This window comes from Spermophilus citellus (genome assembly GCF_964194105.1).
Source record: "Spermophilus citellus genome assembly, chromosome: 15".
Taxonomy (NCBI): Eukaryota; Metazoa; Chordata; class Mammalia; order Rodentia; family Sciuridae; genus Spermophilus; species Spermophilus citellus.
In genome coordinates, this window is record NC_138195.1 from 37,012,272 (window position 1) to 37,026,046 (window position 13,775).

At 41.3% G+C, this 13,775-nt stretch overlaps 1 protein-coding gene across 3 annotated transcripts in view; it reads left to right on the plus strand.

The window, feature by feature from the left end:
- ARID5B (AT-rich interaction domain 5B) overlaps positions 1 to 8,012 on the plus strand; it is a 179,619-nt gene extending 171,607 nt beyond the window's left edge. For all 3 annotated transcript variants that reach the window (XM_081268668.1, XM_081268669.1, XM_081268670.1), the window contains one exon: positions 1,867 to 8,012. In XM_081268668.1, coding sequence (XP_081124794.1) covers positions 1,867 to 4,053 — 2,187 coding nt within the window. In that variant the 3' untranslated portion in view covers positions 4,054 to 8,012. The remainder of the gene's footprint in view (positions 1 to 1,866) is intronic.
- The last annotated feature ends 5,763 nt before the right edge of the window (positions 8,013 to 13,775 follow it).

Genomic DNA, 13,775 nt, shown 5'->3' on the forward strand with positions numbered 1-13,775 from the left:
AACAACACCGAATTTTCCACCCTCTTCAAAACTGGGCTTATAGTCAGAATCACTCCCCACCTCTAACATAAACCCACATTATTGAATTATATTTCTTCTCATTGAATTCAATTGGATTCAATTATTTGTTTTGTTTTGTTTGTTTTTTTACATTTTGGGTTTTTTTTTCTTTTTCTTTTGTGTAAAGCACTACATTCTTTGGAGATGGGAGGGGTGATAAACCTCTTCTAGTGAGATCCCCTATCTTCAGGTAATTGAATTGCAAGCTACTTCAGGGAAGGTATCATTTAGCCTTCAACATACTAAAGCAGATCATAAAATCTTAGGAAAAGGGCCTTCTGCTTTTTTCAGCCTAGCTTTCACACACTCTAAACCTCCTTTCTAGCCAGAGGGATGAGATTCCAATAGAACTGAAGGCCTGCCTAGGTTATAGAATCAGTGTGACTGAGTATCCCCCAGAGCCCCACTTCAAACTATAGTCCCATCAGAAAGTAACAATTAAATGCAATTTGCCTTTTGCATTTGCCTTTACTCATTTTTCTGTATTTTCATGCAATGCATAAGCTCAAGAGACCAATGCTGATTATTAATGTAGAACAAGTAATGATATTTGTACTGAAAAAAAAGCAGCTATTAGTGAAAGAAAGGGAGGGGATAAGCAAAGGCACTTAGTTATATAACACAACCCTAGAAAGCAGAAATATTTTTTGGTGGATTTGAGGAGAAATGTCTATGAAATGGGTGTGATCCCTCAAAATTTTTGTTCCTGTGTATCCCTGTACCGGAATTTTCAGTCTTAACTCAAAGATGCTAATGTGGTTGGCATTTCTTCCCTTAAGAAAGGGCAAAGTTCTAGGGATGAGATTGGGGCAGGGGAAGGGGGGAACCAACCAACACCACTGTTTTGTGACTCCTTCATTAAGACATGGAAGGGCAGAATGACAGCGATTTTGAAAAGATTTGTCAGTCAGCTGGACCACTGATGAAAAGTTAAAATGATCTTTTAAGGTCAAAGCTTACATAGCTATATAATACAATAAATGGGTTAAACGGTGCCCACAACTTCTGTGAATAGAGACACATTAAAAAACATCCATCGGATTGACTTTAATTTATTGTAGTGAACAAAAGAGCTATATGTATGGTGGCACTCAGCGCATAAATTCCCGCAATTTCATTTTTGGCTGTGATAGAAATATCGTTTGCTCAAGCCCAGAAGGACTTAGAACATTCTCTGTCCCTCAGGTGGACAGACTACCTTGGTGTCTGCATACTTCTTCAATATTTTAGCATTGTCTGCCTGCCACATGTCACAGAGTGGAAATCATGGACACTCGAGCCCCACTAATTTCCAATGCATCATAGTGAACACATTAGGAAGAGATTTGCTCTCCAAAGAAAGGCGAAGAGTACTGTTTGTTGTTGTTGACGTGGAGTTGGTTGGATATTTGAAAGAGAGATGCTTAAAAAATCTTTTCTCAGAAGTGTCATAAAACACAACATGTAATTTAAAACCCATTTGGATAATTGACTGATTTGACAAGAAGACAACCTTAGAATTAAACTATATATTAGAATCAAGGAGTGATGTGATTGTATACCATCAGTACATAACACTTTGCTATTTTGATAGGTGTCTCATGAGGGAATGAAGTGAATATGCATATTTCCCCTAATGTTTCTGTAATTTAGATTTCTTTGTTTAGAGCCATGATTGGGGAGTAATAAAACCTTACCGAAACGCGGTGAGCTGATTGACAAGCCTGTTTTCAAGAAAAACTGCTGTGTGTAACATTTTATTTCGTAGCAAAACGTGTCAAGTGTATTTGGTTTTCTTCTGACTTGTCTTTTGAAATATTTTATCAGGTTTCATCAGAGCAAGAGAAAGAACAAGAGACTTTAAACCAGAAAAGCGTCACAGAGCCTCTCCCGGCAGCTGACTTGAAGAAAAAAGCGGAAGGGTACCAGGATTTTACAGCAAGGTCCCTGGCATCCAGAACAGACCCAGAAAACGACAATGAAATGGACCAGGGTTCCAACAGTGAGAAAGAGGCGGAGGAGGTGGGAGAGAAGGGACCGGCAGCTCCGCTCCCGAGCACACCCGTGGCTCCTGAAAGGGATCCAGTCCCAATCCCTGGGGCTGGCAAGCAGTCCCTCACCTCTCCTAATGTCCTGGTGGACTCCAAGCAAGAATCCAAACCCTGCTGTTTTACAGAGAGCCCTGACAGTGACCTCCAAGAAGCATCTTTTGCCAGCTTCCCCTCTACTCAGCCACCACTGGCAAACCAGAATGACATCGAGGATGACAAACTACCCGCCATGGCTGATTACATCGCCAACTGCACTGTGAAGGTGGACCAGCTGGGCAGTGACGACATCCACAATGCACTAAAGCAGACCCCCAAGGTCCTTGTGGTCCAGTCATTTGACATGTTCAAGGACAAAGACCTGACTGGACCCATGAATGAGAACCATGGACTTAATTACACACCCCTGCTCTACTCTAGGGGCAACCCGGGCATCATGTCCCCACTGGCCAAGAAAAAGCTTTTGTCCCAAGTGAGTGGGGCCAGCCTCTCCAGCAGCTACCCCTATGGCTCCCCACCCCCTTTGATCAGCAAAAAGAAATTGATAGCCAGGGATGATTTGTGTTCTGGTTTGTCCCAGGCCCACCACAGTCAGAGCACTGACCACATGGCGGTCAGCCGGCCATCGGTGATTCAGCACGTCCAGAGTTTCAAAAGCAAACCCTCGGAGGACAGAAAGAGCATCAATGACATTTTTAAGCATGACAAGCTGAGTCGATCAGATGCCCACCGCTGCAGCTTCTCCAAGCATCACCTGAACTCCTTGGCTGACTCCTATGTCCTGAAGCAAGAAATTCAGGAGGGCAAGGATAAACTCTTAGATAAGAGGGCACTCCCCCATTCCCACATGCCCAGCTTCCTGGCAGATTTCTACTCGTCCCCACATCTCCATAGTCTCTATCGACACACCGAACACCATCTTCATAATGAACAGACACCCAAGTATCTTTCTAGAGACATGTACAGGGAATCGGAAAACAGTTCTTTCCCTTCCCACAAACATCAAGAAAAGCTCCATGTAAATTATCTCGCATCTTTGCATCTGCAAGACAAAAAGTTGGCCTCAGAAAAGTTGGCTGCCGCAGAAGCCCCTACGGATGATCAACCAACGGATCTGAGCCTTCCCAAGAACCCACATAAACCAACCGGCAAGGTCCTGGGCCTGGCCCACTCAGCCACAGGGCCGCAGGAGAACAAAGGAATCTCCCAGTTCCAGGTCGTCAGCAGCCAGAGTCGAGACTGCCATCCCAAAGCCTGTCGGGTATCGCCCATGACCATGTCGGCCCCTAAAAAGTACCCAGAGTCACTTTCGAGATCGGGGAAACCTCACCACGTGAGACTGGAGAATTTCAGAAAGATGGAAGGCATGGTCCATCCTATCCTGCACCGGAAAATGAGCCCCCAGAACATTGGTGCAGCACGTCCCATCAAGCGCAGCCTGGAGGATTTGGACCTTGTGATTGCTGGGAAAAAGGCCCGGGCAGTGTCTCCTCTGGACCCGTCCAAGGAGGTCTCTGGGAAAGAGAAGGCCTCTGAGCAGGAGAGTGAAGGAGGCAAGGCAGCCTATGGTGGTGGTGGGCATTCCGGGGGCGGATCTGAGGGCCACAAGCTTCCCCTCTCCTCCCCTATCTTCCCAGGTTTGTATTCGGGGAGCCTGTGTAACTCGGGCCTCAACTCCAGGCTCCCAGCTGGGTATTCTCATTCTCTGCAGTACTTGAAAAACCAAACTGTGCTTTCTCCACTCATGCAGCCCTTGGCTTTCCACTCGCTGGTGATGCAGAGGGGAATTTTTACATCACCGACAAATTCTCAGCAGCTGTACAGACACTTGGCTGCGGCCACACCTGTAGGAAGTTCGTACGGGGACCTTTTGCACAACAGCATTTACCCTTTAGCTGCTATAAATCCTCAAGCTGCCTTTCCATCTTCCCAGCTGTCGTCCGTACACCCCAGTACAAAACTGTAAGCCCGGCTCTGCCTAGCATCCCCAAATGGCGTGGCTATCAGGTTCACTCCCTACCCAGGGGTGATGGCTTATAGAGTTAGAAGTCAGTATTCCTTCTAATATGGGGGTACGATTTGTCCCAGCCATAGAGGCCGAGAGAGGGAGGTGAACAGGCCTGATTTTTCTGGGACAACTCCAGCCTTGGCTGGTCGGTCTTGATCCCCTTGCAATGAGCATGCCCCCGTTGCCTCCAGATCATTCACTTTGCTGATGGGTCTTGTGAAGGGATTGATGTATATCCAGGAAGAACTTAGAGGACCCCATCTGAGTTTGGATGGTTGGGAAACAATCTGGGCAAAAATGGGGGCAGGCTTTTCAAAGAAAGGGGCAAGAGAGACTGGCACACATAGCCAAGGAATGCCCCTTTTTTCAAAACAACTCTCCAACGTTCAATCAATGCAATGTATAGTGAAACTTCAGTAGATCTTTCATTTTGACACTATTAAACAATCCAGAGAAGTAAACACTGTTAAATTGACTGTATATATTTGCTTCTTAAAACTACCCGTATCACTGTTTGCTCACCTAATTTATATACAGGTAGTTCCATTTTCTCCCAGTTCCTTCTTGTCCCTATATATATATATATATTTTTTAATTAAACAGTTTTGCTTTTGTTTGCAGGTCTTTTGTTTTTTTGTTTTTGTTTTAAGGCTGACTGACTGTCCTTGTTGTTGATGTGTGTTTGTAATTTTTCCACATCTTATCATTTTGAGCAGCTTTGGGTGGTAAAGTTATTGTTTACATATTGAAGCAACTGATTCTAGTGGAACAAATGAAAAAAGACCCAGTCGAGCACACCACAGTGCAGAGAACGTTCCTTTGCAGATCCACAACTTACGGAGTTTGTTCCTCATAAATGGCATAGTTGAAAGAGCTTATACACTGCTTGCCTGGCCAAATGCTTTGCTTTGAAGTATTGGGTGATGTGAAAATATTGAGCATTGTACTTACCTTATCTAGGCTGTGAAACTGTCCTACATACCAGAGGAATCATAAAAAACAAAAACCTCACTGGCAGCAAGCTGCTGAATAACAACAGAATCTAGAGGACATATTTGTGGGCTGCACAGATATTTTAGGAATTTCAAAAATTAAAACAGAAGCCAGAATGACTTATATCGGTGTTGGCACTGCTCCCTTTAAAGGGTCTGGGAAAGGGGGTTGGGGAGAGGGTGGAGCATGAGCCTTCAGCAGAGGAGCAGCGGAAGGCCTGGCCGGCCGCCACATGGCTTCTCCTGGCCTTGGCCCCTGGAGTGGTAGTAACTCACACTGCTTTACATCAGTTGGTTTCTTGTCATCCCCAAGAAGATTCTCCCAGGGTCTATCTTTGAGGATATTTGCCATGCTGGATTACCTGTTTCAAAAGAAAGTCATGCTCTTTGGATGGATGGGATGTGAGTTTTGTGTGCTTGTGCACACTTAACATGCTCTGTGCCATGTTTTTAACTGCCTGGCAATACCAGTCCACTTGATCATTTCTTTTATTGTTGGAAATTAGTGGTTGAGCTGTTCAAGCAGTCAAAAGGTGTGGAGAATGCCTCTTGTCATTCTGGCCACTTTGTTCCATTGGCTCCTGAGATACAACATCAAGGTGGATGCATTTTCGCAGTGTGTGAAGAGTTGATCGGTAGAGAGTGGATCTTCTTTCCCATTCCCATCCAGCCCTGTTGCAGACTGTTTTGATGAACCCCCAGCCCCCTTCCCCTGCCCCCAACACTACCGGTAGACTTTAGGACCATAGTTAACCAAGTCTTTTACCTCTGAGATATTTTAAGTCTATGAAAATTGATGACAATTTTTGACTTCTAAATAGGTAACTCGACTGCAAAATAATCAAAACTGATAACAATGAAACTACGGCTCTTACACAAAGCCATGCATGCCATGCATCTGTATTGAAATGTCTCCATGATATGAAGCCAAATATTCCATGTAACATACTTAATATCCAAAGGTGGAAACAAAAGAATGTAGAGATCCAGTGTTAAGAGTTCCATTTGCTTCAATTAATTATTTACCTTCCTGTGGAATAATATATATATATATATATATATTTAATAGAACCATAGGTAGACTAGTAGAATTTAGATTATAAATGTGTGAGTGCAGATTATCCTGCTATTGCACAAGAATAAGGGGGAAAGAATCTTAATTTCAGCTGGCAAGATGCTGGCCAGGACACATATAAGAAAGTTGCACTAGATTGAATGGGTCACAGAATCAAGGACATGGAAGAAAATGAAACTCTGATGATTCTGCAGCAGACGTGGGCTAGACTGTACATGGTTTCTGTGAGTTTGTTTCTCAAAGAAAATGGGGGCCATCTGTCCCCAGTAGAGCTCACCTGTCCATTTGGAATATGGGGCATTTGTTTTCCCCACTGCGATGATGATTTCAGTCTGGTTTCATCCTGTTGGAATTTGATCACACCATTTTCAAACAATGTTAACATAGTCCAGCTTTTGTTTTTCTCATCTCTTCCGAGAGGAGACTCACTGTTTCTGTCTGAGGAAGCTCATACCCTCGGCAAAACATCAGGACAAATATAGAGATGGGGGTATACATTCCCAACAGAAGCTGAGTGTTATTTGTTTTAAAACTCCAAACAGAGATCTTGGAAATCTTTCAGGAAGACCATTGAATTCTTCATTGGCTGAGAACTACATTTTAAAAAGTCTTAAATAGGGCTTTGTTTGCATTGTTTGAGTTCAAGGGGCCTTATTATTGAATGGAATTGCACAAGTCTTTCTTTGTGCAATCAAACCATTGTTATTGGTAGTTCTGTAAAGGAAACTGTGGAATCTAATTGGTAATGGAGTTATAAATCTATTTACTGAGTGTGGCTTCCAAGAAATGTTGCAATTCAAAATGCACTAAGCCTGTGATTTATTGGAGATTTGGAGATTCCAAATAATATTTTTTAAAAAACCTTTCCATGTAACTTCTAGTCTAACTTTTGGCAACTCAACATTAAAAAAAAAAAAAAAAAGAAAAGAAAAAAACAACAACAACAACAAAAAAGCCCAGTCTAACTGAGTTTCAGAACTAAGTATTCTCCTAATAAGTGATTCACACTTGTAATATTTGCCACAGGACTGACTTATTTATTTACTAGCTAGAAGCTCTTAAGTTCACTTGTTTATCAGGGCATATACAGGAGGGTTTGTTAAAACTCAATACTGACTTTACAACTTTCTGACCTGGTGCATGAATTCTCAAGTACTGTATTTCACTGTGTTGGTGTGTCTGATGGAAATTTCAAGGTGGTCCCACAAAAATATTTTATGTAGTGTGCCTTCAAAGAGAACCATTTATTTCTCTTCACTTGTTGTCCCACAAAGTCACATTTGGTGGTGGTCAGCCAAGTCCCATTTGGTCTAGTTTTACTCTTGTCCCGATTTTAAAGAGAAATGGGAACGATTTCGCCCTGGTGAGACCCACACCCTTGCCGTGATTACCTTGAGCACTTCAAGTCCAGTGTGGGCTGTTGACGTATTTGGTATTCTGCTTGTCTCCCCATGGTTGAAATATGTCTGAAGAATAGCAGCATAATCTCTTGGCTGTTTATACTTTTTTAAACTTTCCTGTGTTGTAAATATTGTATACTTTTGGTGATTCCAGCTATGTAACCTCTATGCTCTGTAAGGTGATTATTTGTATATAGCAACGTGGCCCAGTGATATTATATAGTTTCCCAATGGAGAGGTTATTGAGTAACCTTTGCATTAGTTTAAACACTACCAGAAGAATGCTGAGCCAACTATAAACACTCAATTTTGTATGTTTTCCAAATTGTACTTATTACTGCTTTTGATACTGTATTACGTGCCAATAGTTTCCCAATCACATAGCAGGCAAGAGATATTTTGTACTTTTTGATCCACTGTAATATTTAATAAAAAATGTTACTATCTGTTTCCTTTTTGGGTGTCTGTCACTTCTTTCTGAGAAGCCATGTGGCTTCATTAGAGGACCTTGCACCTGGGCCCTAAGTTAGATAGTGATGATGGTGATATCTGCTCTTGTTGAGAGCCTACTGGATGTTCAATTAGTATATGTTATCTCTTATCTTCATAATCATGTGGATATGGTTTACTCATGAGAAAACTGAAGCTTAGCCCAGTGCATTGAATTTCCCAAGATAACATGACTGACAAGTGGCAGAGTTAAGAATTGAACCCAGGATTCTTAAATCCGTACACTCATTTCCTTGAAGATCATAAAAGTTACTGTTTATTCAGTCAATGGAGGTTGACTCAGGCCTCAATTGCCAGATATACTGTTACCATTATATTGCCGGCTGGTAATATGATGGTAAGTAAAAGATAAATACTGTTTCTGTAACTCATAAATCTTATGAGAAATAGTCAAAGAGTTGCCTTATAAATGCAAATCTTGACCTAGTTCTATGGGAGAGGAGTGTGATGACTAAGGGATGATTGGGGATGAGCTAACCCAGTAAGGATGAGCAAGAGGAATTGGGAGAAGAGAGGATTGAGAACCAGGCTGGGGGAACCATACATGCAAAGGCCCTGAGGCTTGTGATAGGAATTGGGGGATGCGGGGGGAGCCTCTGCACCACATATATAATGTTGAGAAAATGAGGTTGGGTGAGGGTAGAGAAGAGCTGGGACCAGGTCTATCCTAAGCAGAACAGAGGTTTAAGCAAAGAAATGACTGGTTCAGATTTGTTTTTTTCCAACATCACTCTAGAGAGCCACTATGTGCAGGCAGATTGAGAGCAGCGTAACATTAAGACCCAGGTCTTTTCAATTGGAGTGGTAGAATAGGAAAGCAGACCCTTCCACAGGTACAGAAGGAAGATGAACAAACTTGGTGGTGGACTAAATGGGACAATTGATGGCAGTATACCAGGCAGAATTGAAAATCTAAGAAAATACTCTATATTTTAATGTCTGTATCTGTTATTCATACACCTGGTGATGATGGACAAAGATTTCTAATCTTCCCTTTGATCCTCTGCCTCCCAGCTTCCCCCTGGCTTTTCTCACCTTAATATTGTTTGAATAGGCATTAACAAAGTCACATGCTGGATGCTCCCTCCTAATGGTCCCCAGAGATGGGGGACAGGGATGGGAAGAGGGCTTTGGTGAGAGCCTTGGCTTAAGACCATAGCACACATGGTCAGGATGGCTTGGAACAGACAAAAGAAAATAAAGTGTTATTAAGTGTGTCAGCACAACTCTGGGAGGAGGAGAAAAACACATTTTGATAAAAGGCACAGGATCCTTTTCTCATCGTGGTTAACTCCCTAAAGGACCCCTGCCCAGCCCTCTCAAGTCAGGTCAGCAGGAGCTGCAGAGAGACACAAGAAGCCTTACCCTCTTCTTGCTGGTTGGCATCCCTTTGCTAATCCAGAATCCAACAAGCACAGCAGGAGTCCCCAGCCCCACGGTTTCCTGGCCCTCACTCTGATTCATGTGTATTTCATCATTATCATGTGAATTGCTCGGAGCACATCAAAATAATGTCCTTCTATCTCTGACACATTCAGCATTTGTAGACCTGATACTTGATTCATACCCAACAGGAAGCATCATGATAAGTTATCTATTTTTATCAGGCTTAGCTGGCAAATATTGTTGGGCAGACACAGTGCTCTTAGCTAAAGGTGTCACTCATAGGGCAAAAGCAATGAAAATGCCCAAACATATATTCCAGGAAAGAGGCCAAAGAGGACAAATGTTTTAGGGCTGATAGTGACCAGGAAATAGGCAACGGTTTACATCAACAAGTATGCGAGAGGCAGAAGATAGGAATAGAGTTGGAGGTGACCTCTGGTCAGGAATTATGTAAAAGAAAGTATAGCTTTCAAGATGGACCTAGAGCATAGAGTAAATCACATTATGATTTGAATAGACAGCAGGAGGGACAAGGATCACATTATGAGGCCCCAAATGGGTCTCACCAATTCAGAACTCCTGAATTTTGGAATCTCCAGGAAAATTCCCGAGATAGAGAAAGCATTTGATTAACCTGCTTCATAGAATAAACTCTTTTAAATCATGCTAGCCATAATCATGGGACTTCAGCCAGTCTGGGACAAACAAAGTAGTCTGTTCCTTGAGCCACCAATAGAAGAGCAGCAATTACTTGACAGGAGTTTTTGGTTTTTATTTTTGCAGTGCTGGGGAGGGAACCCAAGCTTCATGCACACTAGACAAGCACCCTATCTCTGAGCTATACCCTCAGACCCTACCACTACTCTAATTATTGTAAAAATTCTCTCTATACCACGGTCTTCCTTCCTGGTGTGGTGGAAATGTTCCAGAATTCAGTTTTCCAATGTTGCAGCTCATAGCCAATGTGGCTATCAGGCCTTTGAAATGTGCCTAGGTAGACAGAGGAACTGAGTCTTTAAAAATTCTATTTAATGTTTGGTCATTTAAACTTAAATAGCCACATGTAGCTAATGGTTTCTGAATAAGACAACAGATTTTGAAGGTTGTCCAATATGCACATATGGATAGACTTGATCGCACATGGCCAATATCTGCATATAAAATCTAACATAAACACTAAAGCAGATGACATCATGCCTCTTATTGCCAAAATTTTGTTAATTAGGGGTGACAATGGATACAATATTATTTTTCATTCAAGATTTAAACATCACAGGTGTTTAAATACTTCCTAAATGAGCAAATAAGTCATTGAACAAGTGTGAAGAGAAGTCTACAATTATGACATCTTGTAATCTTGCCCTGCCTTTTGTGTTAAATCTGTGTGAGGCTTGAAGGCAACTTTCAGAAAATCTGGGAAATATTAGACATGGCCGTATTCAAGCTACACGGCTTCATTGTGGGGCAATTCAACAGTCAGCTATGGGCATTCAGTGTGAGGGTCAGGACCAAGTGGAGAGAGGAGGACCCAGTGTGGGTGAATTTATGATAAATTAATTTGTTGTGCTCTGGTTCTACATTTTCAAGCCTGGTTCTATTTCTCTATTTCTCTTTTAATCCTAATGATAATAACTAATGATATTGACTGACAGCTCCATATGTGCTGTTTTAAATGATTTTTTGCTATTAATTCATTTGCTCCCAGATGCTCAAGTCTCATATTAATGGCACAGTATTTGCGTAGAACCTACACACATTCTCCTATATACTTTAAATTATCTCTGGATCACCTCATACAATGAAACGCTCTATAAATGATTGTTATGCTGTATTACATAAGTGGTAATGACAACGAAAAATATATTCAGTACAGATGCAACTGATTTTTTTTAAATATTGTCAATACATGGTTGATTGAACCTTCAATTGAAAAACCTGCAAGTATGGAGGGCCAACTGTCTTCATAAGCAAGAACAAATTTTAGTACACTTCCATTTTGGCAGAATGTTTCCTCATGACACTATGATTAGTCCACTCTGACCCAGAAGAAGACAATTGCTGTTTTGATTTCTATCATCAGAGGTTTGTCTTCCTTGTTTTAAATATTCTTTTAAAAACTGGGAACACAAGATATTTTACTATCATATTATTGCTTTTATTTAACAATGTGCTGCAGATTTCTTGCAGTGTTATAATATGACTGTACCAGGTATTAAAAGGTATAAAGTTTGGAAAGGAAGAAACAAAATTAATGTTTTTCATAAACAATATAATTATTCATCAAGGAACTCCCCCCAAAAATCCACAAGTATGTTATTATAATGAATGAGAGAGCTCTCCACATTTGCTCAATATAAGATTAAAATGCCAAAGTCTTTAACATTTTTATTTTGTAGAAACAACTGAAATGATACTTAAAAATTTTTTCCATTCACAATAGCAATAAAATGAAAATGCACCTATGAATTGAATTTAACAAAATAAGTTGGAAAGCAATTTGGCAAAATTCAGTTAAACTGCAGATGTGCTTACTGCTTATTATAAACTCAGTAAGAACACTGTGGGTTAACACCGAGCAAACTCAAGTTAGGAGTATGTATGGGGTGTTCATTGCCACATTGGTTCTGCATCACACACAGAAAACACACAGAAACAAAACAACATAAAAGTTTGTCAATGAAAAATGGGTAGGGCTGGAGCTATAGCTCAGTGGTTGAGCACCTGTCAACATGTGTGAGGCACTGGGTTCGATCCTCAGCACCACACAAAAAATAAACAAAAGAAAGGTATCGTATCCATCTACCACTAAAAGCAAATTTAAAAAGAATAGGTAAATAACTATTGTATACGAAAATAATATGCAATAGTTAAAATATTTAAAATATCTAAGTATCCATGTAAATAAGTATCAAAAACAGTGTTCAGTGAAAAAACACATTGCACATTATCAACACAGTGTAAGAATCAAAAACATAAACAAGGTAATACTGTTTATGGATATATTTAACAAATATATAATAATATAAATAGGTCATAATCAAGGAAGGAGGAGCTGATGGAGGAGAAGGTGACCTTTATAGTAGTTTATCTCTTTTATTGTCTAGAGCAAAAAAGCAAAATGTTAATATTTACTGAATTTGAGTGGGAAGAATACGGTGACACATTATGACATATTTTCATATACATGAAATCACTCCTGCTGTATAAAACCAACTAACGGACATATAATGCTGCAAAAGGGGTAAAGACATGAGTTGACACCCTCCAAGCCCCAGTTGACTCAATGGAAATTGGGGACAAATAACCCCTATGTGGTCTCTTCTCAGTGTTGCTGGCAGAAAAATGTGTGATAAGCAGTGAAGTCCAATACAGCTAAGCTCAGTATTCATGCTGATGTTGAGGGACACTGCAGTGTGCAGCTCCAGGAGACACCATTCACATTCTTTCCATGTATCAGTGCCCTGCTGAGATCCTCAAATGCTTTAGCCATGCCATCCTTACAACAACCTCAACAGATAAGTATTGCACTATTATTATCCCCACTTCACAGCTCATTGGGTACAGATACAGTAGGAAGTGCATGACCCAAGGTCCTGGGGAAGTAAGCAGAAGGCTTAAAGTTAGACACAGGTGCATCTCATTCTAAAACCTCCACTCCTGAACTCTAGATGGCTATTCCCCAGCCCAGGCACCTTGAGATGCTTCCAAACACTGATCTGCGTTTTCAGGACTCTCCCCACCTCATGTCTTCTTCTTACTTACCTCCTACCTACCTTCAACGCTGGTGGAACTTGTTCCTGGTTGCCTAATGCAGAGAGGCCCAAGATCCAGTTCCTGGAATTCAATGAGAAGGGCACAGATCCCTCAGAGAGCACATTATTTCCATCTTTGCTCTATCTGCCACCTCTCACAGCTCATGGTCTTCACAGGCTGGCCCTTTTCTCAAAACAGGTGCGGATAGAAGGCAGTTATTATAGCTGTGTCATAGATTGAAGAGGAGTATGTTTCTGGTTTTTTTTTTTTTTTGGTGGTAACATTTTTACATAATTCAAGAACATATCAGAAACAATTTCCAAGATTGGCTTCTAATATCTGTGTGGGCAGGATGCTGCTTGCATGGTTGTGAGGGACACTGACTTATCTAGAGGAGAGAATCAGGATGGGGAAGTGAGGGGCTTTAGATCTGGGGCTGCAAAGTAATGGGACTGGTTTCCTTGGGCCATGAGGGTTCACTTACAGTTCCTTCTTCAAATCAAGATGTGTGCAGGTGCATGTGTTTGTGTATACATATATATATATACACACACACACACACAC